Source organism: Taudactylus pleione, unplaced genomic scaffold (assembly GCF_031769625.1).
Source record: "Taudactylus pleione unplaced genomic scaffold, aTauple2 ptg000041l, whole genome shotgun sequence".
NCBI classification, from domain to species: Eukaryota; Metazoa; Chordata; class Amphibia; order Anura; family Myobatrachidae; genus Taudactylus; species Taudactylus pleione.
The window spans coordinates 12,685,605-12,697,669 of record NW_028284443.1 but is presented as its reverse complement, the minus strand read 5'-3'; the positions used below and the strand labels follow the sequence as shown (position 1 = coordinate 12,697,669).

Sequence of the window (12,065 nt, the reverse complement as noted above, 5' to 3'; positions counted from 1 at the left end):
TTTGGGGACAAAATCTTTGGTACTTTAATTTATTTTAGAAGTACATAATTACCTTCAACTAGTGTTTGTAGTATGAATGCAACATTATTTATTTATTTTACAAAGCTATTATTTTATTAAGCAAATATTGAAGAAATCCAAGAATTTAATCATAGACTGCTTTACTTCAGATACATTTGTGGCTAGCACTGTATATTACTTGTAGAGAGGTAATCTGATGACACCACAGTCATAGTGATATCTTATTTCACTTTTAGGAAGGAAGCCCCATGGGATTTCATCCTACACTACTGTACAATGATGCTGTGGGTAATTTAACAGTATGCAGCTGAAAGTTCATTTTACAAGGAAAATGATGATACTCTTTAGAATACAATATTTAAGTTTGATCTTTGACAACATATGGGAATTCTTAGTTAATCAGTGTAACCTTTATATGGTAATGATGAGCGTGTTAGTAATCCCTTTTTCGGAGAGCCTGGATGTCAGGTGTGATGTCACTTTGTAGCTGTCCAGCTGACGTTTGAGGCTGAAATAGAGTATGCCTTCATCCCTTTTTGTATTTTGGAAACACCCATTGAGCTTTTCTTAAAACACTGCCTCTTGTCATCTAACTTGTCAGTTGCTGCTCACACATCACACAGCAAACAGCTCATTTGTTTTCACTTTCTCTCTTCATACTTCTTAGCTGTTTGCCTTGATTGGTTTTGTCACTTGTGAATCACCCAAGGGGACCATGTCTGCCTTTGGATACAGGAGAGAGATCAGTAAATATGAAGATATTGATGAAGATGAGCTACTGGCTTCACTCTCACCAGAGGAGCTCCAGGAATTGGAAAGAGAATTGGAGGACATTGAACCTGATCACAATCTTCCAGTCGGAATGAGGCAAAAAAGTTTAACAGAAAAATCTCCAACAGCCAACTTCAGCAGAGAAGCACTAATGGCTTATTGGGAAAAAGAGACCAAAAAGTTAATGGAGAATGAAATTGGCTCATGTGCCCAGGTTTGTTAGAATATTGCTTTCAATGTAATTAAAACATAGGAACATTACATTATTCAACAACTTACCATCTATAATTAGGATAGTTTTTGGGCAACATGTACTTCAGAAACTTTGTTCAAATGTAAATTATCAACAACATGGGAGGTTAGAAAAAAAATTGCAACTTTAAATTCTGCGGCAAAATTGCAGAAATATCTGCACTTTTGCAAGTCCATAAGTTATTACATTACCCCATAGTGTATATGAAAATATTGTATTTTTTTTCTATAATTTTTTTTTCTATCAAATTATTTTTTTAGTACATTACTGTTTTGTGTAATTACCCTACACATGCATATATAAGTTTTCACTTTATTTGCCTTTCCTACTAGATTTTAAAAGTGTGAAAGTTGTTTACAGAAAGTCCCTGATAGTCTTTGTTGGATCCCCCAGTGCTCAGTCAAAGCCCAGCACTTGTCTTTGGTATTTGATTGTTTTCCAAATAAGGTAGTTATCATCACTTATTATATTGCTTCTATATTTAACCATCATACAATCTTGCCTAGCCTCAGGGGAATGACAATGTGTTGGATGACTGTTGTTATTTTAGTTATCAGACATTGGGGATTCTTGACAACTTGTTTGTTTCACTGTACTGTTCTCTAGTCAACAACCTGTAATGTGAACGCCCAGTCACACATGTATAAACACACATATATACACACACACACACAGATATAATACATGTATATACAGTACATACATACATGTATTGCTTGTTTATGTGGGAGTGGCTAGCTGTACTTTTTTTATGGTGTGAGCTTTAATTCTAATAAAAAGTTCCAGAATCCGGAAGAAATCAGTGAAATCATTTCAGAAATTAATAAAATTATTTGAGCACTTTATCAGAGTATGGAAGCGACTATATATCTTGTATCAATCTGTAACATTAGGCGTGTTCCAGCACCTGTTTTTTTAGTACTGGCACCTTTTTTCATAGAAAAAAGCACTACAAAGATAGAGCTTAATAGATAAATATATATATAGATAGGTAGATAGATAGAATTATTGCTTTATATAAAATGCATTTTATTGTACTTAGTCTTTTGATGATTATTTAAATAATATATGTTGAAATGTCACATTCTGGCATTAATAATGTTTATTGATTTGCATAATTAAGTACATATAAAAAAACAAACATTAACTGGTTATGTAAGCATCCACTCCTTATTTTAATTATATTCTCTACTTTACCTCTTGGACAATTCCTCTTAGTATGCACTAAGGGCCCCATTTATCAACAATAAATAACCACTTTAGCAGTCACTAAAGGGGTTATATCATCCATTCAATATTCAACAAACAATGGTAATCTAAAATTACCACTGTTTGTCACTGCATCACTCTTGCCATCTTTAGATGATGAGAGTGATGCAGTCTCCATTGCCCTATGGGCACCTGGCAACAGCCTTCCCGGCTAAGCAAAGCCTTCCAGGCACTGCCGGGTCCTTGCCGGATGAACGTGTCATGCATATTGGATAACATACACCTTCAAAGGGTGTATCCAACAAAAGTTTATACAAATAAACAAAAAACCTAAAGCTGTAACGGTAAACCTATAGCTGTGCGTGGTTGCACCAAAATGTCGACACGCAATGTGTGATTGCTTCATTTATTAATACACAGTTGCTTATATATATATATATATACATACACACACACACTATATACACAGTGTATATATATCTATATAGCAGTATAAAAATTGTGGCACTCACAGGTCTTGCTTAACCAGTATAAACAGGTGAAAATCACCCAACCACTGGAAATATCCTAAATGAGATCAACCTTTCATTTTTATAAAAAAATGTTATCACCCCCTCCACCTACAAGTTACATTACAATTTGCCCCAGAGACTCAAGTGTTTAATTTTCCTTGGAATACAGCAGCACTGCCCTGGTCTAAATAAAGTGAATGTCACCAGCTTATTTTGTCAGTGTCAGCATCCTCAGTGCTTTGAAACCAAAGTAAAATCTTTTTGGACACTAAATCTAAATTAGACCAGGATCCTGCAAGTAGTCTTGTACTGTTTGCCTTCATACAGACAGTAAGACATACTGTACATGAAAATAACCTAATTTAACTACGGTTACTTTTGTCCTTCAGAACTCCAGGGAGGAAGAAGAGGGAAGTGAAGAAGATGATTTTGTGGGGAGCAACAGTGAGATATCTGAGGAAATTTATACAGAAGAAGATGAAGAAGAGGAGGAGGAGGAGGATACTGAAGGAGAAGAAGAAAAGGAGGAGAATGACACCGAAAGAGAAGAAGATGAAGTAGAGAAGAACACTGAAAGAGAAGAAGATGAAGAGGAGAGGGACAATGAAGGAGAAAAAAAAGCTGAGAGTGAAACAGAAACATTTAAAGAAGAAGTCATTTGTAGCAAAAACAAACAACGTCAAGCCATAAAAATTCCCATTCAGACACCTATCCTAAAATGCAATGGCATTACTGTTGATAATCCCACCTGCAATGGCTTCAGTGGAAACAGTGGCAAATATAGCAGACAGGCAGATGAGCCATTAAACCAAAAGACATCTACAAGTTTTGCCCTCTCAAATCCAACAGTCATTGAGGAAGCTCTTGAAAGTATCAAAATAAATGATCCAGAGACTTATGAAGTTAACTTAAATAACATGGAGAATGCTACAGGTGATATATTGATGGAATTCACAGAGGCTCTGAAAAATAACACCAATGTTAAAGTATTTAGTTTAGCAAACACTCATGCTGATGACAATGTTGCAATAGCTATTTCTAATATGTTGAGAATTAATAGAAGTATTACATGTCTAAACATAGAATCAAACTTTATAACAGGGAAGGGAATATTAGCCATCATGAGAGCTCTTCAGTATTCAAACAGTGCACTGACTGAACTAAGGTTTCATAATCAAAGACACATCATGGGAAGTCAAGTGGAAATGGAAATAGTGAAATTATTAAAAGACAACACAAGTATTGTCAAGTTAGGTTATCACTTTGAACTTCCAGGACCACGTATGTCCATGACAAGCATCCTTACTAGAAATATGGATAAGCAGAGACAGAAGAGAATGCAGGAACAAAAAGAATCTGGTTATGATCCAACATTAAATCTGAAGACCAAGACCTTACAGAAAGGAACTCCAGGGTCCTCCCCATATCCTTCACCTAGAAGTTCACCATGGTCATCTCCAAAAATTACTAGAAAAGTTCAGCCTGTATCCACCTTACCTCCTCCTCCTCCCCCTCCACCACCTCCACCTCCACCACCTACTCCACCATCAGCTCCTCCACTACTTTCATTAATGCAAGAAAAAAAGGTTCCAACACGGAATATTGCTGAAGTTATTAAACAACATGAGAGATCTGCAAAAAAAATCCAAAACGGACAGAGTAAGACAAAAGGGAAAAAAAGTAAAAAAGAACAAAATAACATATTGAAAGAAATAAAAAATTCTTTAAGATCAATTTCAGACACAAAAGTGGAAGATGGTTCGAGACCACCTACACCACAAAGATCTGCTCATGATGATCTTATGGATGCTATCAGGGGCAGCAGTTTAAAGCAGTTGAAGAAGGCAAGTATGACAATGTCTAGATAATCATGTCTCCAGTCTTCAAAGGATATTCCAAAGTTTTGTAATGATGAAATATATCTAGGATGTGGATTTAAAGTACAAATTTGTTCACTAATGCAGTCATTAGCATACTACTGTACATATAATGTGGAAAATGCTCAATAAATTAACTTCATATACTTTAAAAATACCACTAGTTGCTAATTACTTCTGAATCTGCAGTCTTATCAATCACAAGCAATATGTAATTGAAATCTTCATATATATCAAATCAAATCAAATTTAAGAGAAGAACAGTGAAAAAAAAAAAAAAAACAGATTGGAATTGCAGGTAGTCAAAATCACTAAAGGAGCAACTGACTGCAACTAGAGGACAGTCTTATATTCACAGCAGAATATCAGACATAACCAATATATCCATCTTTCATAAAACACAGTACACACTCTGGGCTGGGCATAGCTATCTCAGGAATTAGTATAAATAGAGTTCTTTTAAAAATGTGCTAGCTTTCTTACTGCAAAAAAAGAAATTAATTGTCCCTATCTTATTGGAAGATATTATAATATTTAATAGTAATATTTTGGATTTTATAAAAAACATTACATTAATGTCATAAACTTGAAAAGTCCCCAAAAGGGACAGGGCTTGACAATTGTAGATTGTGGCATTGGAAATATAGTTGTGGTTTAGCAGATTTGGGTGAATCTGGGGCATTAAAAGTTTGACCCTACAATGTTGGAAGTTGTGATTATCTAAAATAAATTTAATTCAGACCATATCACTGTGGCAAAACACTGAACAGTATATAACTTTAGGCAATTATATATTATACACAAAAAATAAAATAAGTCCCATATGTTCCAGACTTGGACACCCTACTATATAGGTAAGGAAATCGAAAATAAAACAATAGTATTTGATTACAAAGACTATCTATCTATCTCATATCTATCTATCCATCTATATATCTACCTATCTATGTATGTCATATCTATCTATCTATCTATCTATCTATCTATCTATCTATCTATCTATCAATCTATCTACCTCATATCTATCTATCTATCTATCTATCTATCTATATATCAATCAATCTATCTACCTCATATCTATCTATCTATCTATCTATCTCATATCTATCTATCCATCTATCTATGTATGTCATATCTATCTATCTATCTATCTATCTATCTATCTACCTCATATCTATCTATCTATCTATCTATCTATCTCATATCTATCTATCCATCTATATATCTACCTATCTATGTATGTCATATCTATCTATCTATCTATCTATCAATCTATCTACCTCATATCTATCTATCTATCTATCTATCTATCAATCAATCTATCTACCTCATATCTATCTATTTATCTATCTATCTATCTATCTATCTATCTCATATCTATCTATCCATCTATCTATGTATGTCATATCTATCTATCTATCTATCTATCTATCTATCTATCTATCTATCTATCTACCTCATATCTATCTATCTATCTATCTCATATCTATATATCTATCTACCTCATATCTATCTATCTATCTATCTATCTATCGATTGCTGGTTACAAAACATACAATGTGTGACCCAGGTAACGGTGCAATGCGATGTAACGATATGTTGCGTGCGTTGTACACACTAATACACAATCCAATGTACAACAACACAATGTGACTTTACATACTGCATGTAACAGCACCTTGACATTCACCACATTGTCCAATTTGCTGTGCAGCACAGCAGATGAGAGGATGCGATGAATGACCATCATGCATGCGCAATCGGATGTACACACTGCACAGTCCATACGATATATGATTCGGATTTGAGTTGGAGGGCTATATTGTACGATATATCGTATAGTGTGTACCAGCTTATCTATCACCAGAAACAATTTAGAAGATATACTGTAGCTTTCTATAATATTAGACATCAGACATTCAAGAGGCAAAGCCTCACTTACATCATAACTGTGGTTTGTGTGCATAATGCAGCACTGGCTGCTGTTATAGTGCAGCACTGAAGAACACTGTGAATGAGAAGCAATCCCTGTGAGCTCTCCATCAGGGGATGGGAGATGCAAAGACAGGAAGAAAATACTTGCTCCAGTCATCAGGACACATTCCTAGTTGCCAAAATGACCTTGCACCCTTGTACCGTACTGATCTATTTACTGTCTGCTTTGACTGCCTTCTATATTCATCATTTAAGCAGTTTACAATATAAACACCATGAAGCACTTTATTGTAGCTAACAATTCAGCACATTAAATAAAACAACACAATGTTAGTGGAACACAGCATTTCCAAAATAAAGGTTTATGGAAAGGCCAAATACATTTTATTCAAGGGTGACAGAGTTGTTTCATCTTCTTACATTTCTTTGTATATTATATATACCTGCCAAGATGACCAATCAGTGATCATTGTTATCTGCTGGTACAGTACATGTATATATGCAAGAATCATATTATTCAAACATACTGTATAGAACACCACATGCCTATTGAATGAGGGAACTACTTACTGTAACATGTAAATTATGTGAACAAATGCCCCTGGAGCAAAGGACCTCCCAGTATATCCTAAGCGTTGTAAATGCCCCATGCATTTGTCTGGCCACAAAAGAATATTATTGCAGCTACTTCATATCTCCACAATGATAACCGGTATGGCGAGTTTCTGTGGCAGATAGTATTTTTCTCATAGGGGTAAAATTGTTATCCAAAGGCAACTCCTCTGTAAGTGTAAAGGAAACAATTTGTAGTACAAAAATAAATGCTGAGGAAATTGGAGATATAGCTCCTTGTAATCCAAGACAGATATTTTCTTATTCCAAAGGCAAATCTGAGTCAGATATTTTATTTTAATCCAAAAGGTAATCCGATTGTAAAATAATAATGAAACAACGTGTGCCAATAACTGCTCTCTTGGAGCCATGCTAGAATAAGAGAAAACTTGCATGGAGTGACCATAGCAGATATTTCCAATATCTGCTGCAGCCTCTACAATTCCAACAGCAGCTGTAGCCTCCCATAGGTTTCTATGGCGGCTGCTGTTCTGCCTGATTTACCAAGCTCTGAAATGCGTTAGCCTATAGTAGCTTATGAGCTACCCTTTACATGTTTTTCCATAGGATGCATCCCTTGTGCCTCTGACTAGCACATGTGCCTACGTCTGTTGGTGATTGCGCACTAGAGCAGCTGAAGGGGCAAAGCAGGAAGTAATGTGATCGCAATGTGATCGGTTTGTTTCTTTTGCTTGTTTTTTAAAAGAAAATCTAATAAAAAAATGCATCCTTCCATGTGAATATTATTTTTTAAACAAGAAACACTGATGAATAATACATTTGCAATAGTTATAAATAAAAGGCACAACGACATTTTATTAGCATTTAATAATACATAGTTGAATGTTTAACAGGAAGCAAATTAATATGTTTAGGTAGTTTAATTTGACACAGATTTCTAAAATGTAAAACCTTCCTTCTCACTGATCGCTGGGATGGGCTCAGCCGGCCCTGCACAGCAGGAAGGAGCTGAGCTGGAGAGGCGGCCCCATCGCCTTCCTCGTTTGCCGGGGCGGCTGCTGAGATTTTGTTACCAGCGGGCACCCGGCGGCTCCCTCCCTGCAGCTGGAGGCTGGAGCTGACTCCTGAGCTCCACCTTCTGGCTCACACAGTGGGTGTAGAAAGAGACATCATGGGGGACACTACTACTGTGGGCATTATGTGTAAGGGCACTACTACTGTGGACATTATGTGTAAGGGGCACTACTACTTTGGGCATTGCATAAGGGGCACTACTACTGTGAGCCTTGCGTGTAAGGGGCACTACTACTGTGGGCATTATGTGTATAAGGGGCAGTACTGTGGAAATTGTGTATAAGAGGTACTACTGTGGGCATTGTGCATAAAGGGCACTACTATGTGTCCTAACGTGAATAAGGGTGTAATGTGAATTCAGGGGCACTAAGTATGTGCTACTGTGTGGCATAATTTGAATTGGGGGTACTATTGTGTGGCTACACCCCTCCCTTGTGAGAACATGCCCCTTTTTTGCGGGTGCTGTCCCTTTCTAAAGATGGGAGGGAGGGCGCAAATTTATACTTTGTAGGGGGGCGCTGAACACCCTAGCACAGGCCCTGCTTTCCACATTGCAGGGTCACCTCTTCCTTGTCTGGGGAGCTGGCAACACAAAACATTGGAACCTGCTGTCATGGGACCCCAGTTGGCGGTGGTATTGGATGTATTCCACTGGACAACAACGGGGCAGATGGGACTACAACTCCAGGCCTCCACATAAAAAGAGGCCCATCATCATTACAGCATGATAATGTCCAGTCGCTCAGCCAGTCATACAGTCGGCCATAAATAATAAGTATTTAAAATTATATTTTGCTCATTAAATGATGCAATTCTTCTACCTTTACGTACTGTATTTAGGGAGACATTGTAGCTGATAGCGTAGGGAGTGTAAATGTACACACCCACATGACACTGGCCACACCCACACAGCCCTGGTCACAGCTCCTCTGCTTTTCACAATAGAGTCTTTATCATTTTCAGCCCCAGGCCCATGTCGCCCTTAATCAAGCCCCGGGTGAATCACGTGCACAGCGGAGGAAGAAACACCTCTGTCCAGCTAAACTGTGAACAGGGCAAACAGTATGTTCCTGAAATATACTCAGTTAGTCAGACCGCTGAGGTCACCATAACCAAAGCCCTAACTTACAGTTACTATTCTCACAAATGGTCAAGGATTTACGTAGTATAATCCAATAACCAGCTGAGTACGTCACTCCTACAGTGAGTACACTATCACTATTTTCAATCAACACATGTTCAGGATTCGCTTTATATACTGCCGTGTCTTTTTCAAACCAATAGTGATTAACCGTTTAGTACTGCGCCAATATGCAACTTTTTTTTATATACAAATGCTAGTTTAACCGCCGATATTATTCCCTAGTGGATATATACACAATCTGCTCCGATTTAAATGAAAATACTTTTGTATGTCCTGTGATATTAACAAATACCTTAAGTATTATTAACAAATACCTTAAGCTAAGCAAACACATACAGAATGCAAATGGATATGGACACAGAATAGAATTAATTGCATTTTTCGATGCACTTGCATGTATTGTACTTAAATTGAGAACGTACTGTAAATTAGACAGTGTTTGATCACCAGTGTAAGACAATATGAAGGCACATGCAGATATCTGTAAACAGGTGTAATTTGAACTTTTAACGAATATTTAGTTCTCTAATTTTTTTGACATAGTCATAGTATGATATTCATTGTGTGGTTTTATAAAGAATCTTAAACATGGAAGTATTTCATTTGCCTAAAATTGCAACTGGGACTGGCAACCACTGGAATTCCACCTGTCACCCGTCTACATTGCTTTAAATATACAGCTAGCTAGAAACAAACTTGTAAGAATATATTTAAAATAATTGCTTGCATATACAATTATACATAATGTATGTATTATCTTTATCATATATAACAGTATTTCAATGATTTTATAAAACTTGTTAAAATTAAATAACATTTCTGAGACACAGAGTAACAATGTTTTTATTTTGCAGGTGGAAGTCCCAAAAACACTGCGATAATAATGGCACCTGTAGAAAAGTTGGGAAAGAAAAGCTTTTCTGAGTTATCTGCGGTTTAGTAAACATATTTTAAGTTAGCAAAGTGCACTCCTAAATTTGAAACATACATTTTAATCCTTTTATGTAACTAAGAAGAAAAAAATACATTATATGTAAATACTGAATATCTTTTCTTTTTTAAATATTTCAATTTTTTGTTATTATATAATAAAAGTATATTTATCTATGCTGGAACATGATCACAAGCCTTGTGTTTTGCACTAAAACGGTTTGTTTCTTTTGCTTGTTTTTTAAAAGAATATCTAATAAAAAAAATGCATCCTTCCATGTGAATATTATTTTTTAAACAAGAAACACTGATGAATAATAAATTTTCAATAGTTATAAATGAGGCACCACAACATTTTATTAGCATTTAATAATACATAGTTGAATGTTTAACAGGAAGCAAATTAATATGTTTAGGTAGTTTAATTTGACACCGATTTCTAAAATGTAAAACAATTGTAGACTTCGTTACCTGATTTGTTCTAAATTGTGGTGGCACAAATTGAAAACACTAATTACATTTCTTTCCATTGCTTAACTCAAATATTACTTCTTGATAAATCAAACATTAGTTTACCTGGCACTGATAGTGTTTTTTGGTATTACAACGATCTTTTTAGAAATACAATTCTACTATTTTCTGAAAGTGTCTAAATTTTAAATTCAGTGTATTCATTCTAGTTATTAGTTTAATTTATGATAAACAATGAACAACTAACAATATATTGATGGATTATCACAATTCCCTGATGCCCAGCCGCCAGGGTCGGGACATCAGGGAAATCCAACATGTTGGATTTCCCTTATTTGTTGATCCCGACCACAAAATGATCGGGATTGGCAAATTGCGGTGCAAGTTGTGCATCCTGTACGATAGATTTTTATTTTTAACTGTTGAATTACAGGAAGAGAAAGAAGAAGGAAACAAAGAAGAAAGGAGAATGAAAGAAAAAAAAAAAAAGTATAATCCTTATGCAATAAAGGGGACAATCATGGATTTGGTGAGTCTTTTTGGACATAGTATCTGTATGGTTAGTACTTCATTATGTCACAGTACAGGTCCCAGCAGGCATGTTGGTCCTTGAAGTTTTACAAGTGCAAGTATGGTCAGCCAGCCATGGGTATTATTATTATTATATATATATATATATATTTTATTTTTAAATACAATTTTTATTGAGACGAAAAACATACATAAAATAAAATAACAGATACAGTACTCTGTCCATAAATAATGAGTACAAAATTGTGAGAGCAATAAACAAATATACACAATAACACTGGTATTGTGTGTGATCGCCAGGATATTGGACAACCTGTACTCTGGAACATCTGGGTGGAGAGTGAGTATAAAAGAGTGAAGCATATAGGGATCCTAGTCTTCGGTTATTAATAAGCTATCATCATTTTATGCATAAGAAATATAATGGGCGGGATGCAGCAATGTCACAAATGTGGTCAAACCCCCTAAAATGCAGTTTTTGGAAGTTTCTCATATGCCAGACATTATGTAGAAAATATATGCAGATGTTGATACTTGGGAAATGCACCCGATTCTGTATGCCTCCCATGTGCTTGAAAAGTATTTACGCCCTATTAAGAAATGTTATATGGAGTTCCTGTCATTTAGCTGAGCCCAGAATAAATGGAAAGGATGCTATAATTCGCTCTGAGAAGTCAAAGGTTGGGAAGTCCTTGGTCCAAGACCACCAAATTTTGGACCAACAGCAAGCAAGGTTATTAGGTAGCAAATCATAATATATAAAT

The 12,065-nt window shown here is 35.7% G+C and overlaps 1 protein-coding gene across 1 annotated transcript; it reads left to right on the top strand.

The window, feature by feature from the left end:
• Window positions 1-632: 632 nt before the first annotated feature.
• Window positions 633-10,511, top strand: LMOD2 (leiomodin 2). The gene is made up of 3 exons (XM_088456011.1): window positions 633-1,006; window positions 3,156-4,610; window positions 10,224-10,511. Exons 1-3 carry the CDS (start codon window positions 737-739, stop codon window positions 10,248-10,250), a joined length of 1,752 nt encoding a protein of 583 aa, XP_088312137.1. The 5' UTR covers window positions 633-736; the 3' UTR covers window positions 10,251-10,511.
• The last annotated feature ends 1,554 nt before the right edge of the window (window positions 10,512-12,065 follow it).

What these genes read in the sequence shown, in the direction of transcription:
- LMOD2 (XM_088456011.1), top strand. Translation starts at nt 737, where the DNA reads ATGTCTGCCTTTGGATACAGGAGAGAGATCAGTAAATATGAAGATATT. An exon ending in AAATTGGCTCATGTGCCCAG is followed by an intron (nt 1,007 to 3,155) that starts GTTTGTTAGAAT and finishes TTTGTCCTTCAG; the next exon opens with AACTCCAGGGAGGAAGAAGA. An exon ending in GTTTAAAGCAGTTGAAGAAG is followed by an intron (nt 4,611 to 10,223) that starts GCAAGTATGACA and finishes TTTATTTTGCAG; the next exon opens with GTGGAAGTCCCAAAAACACT.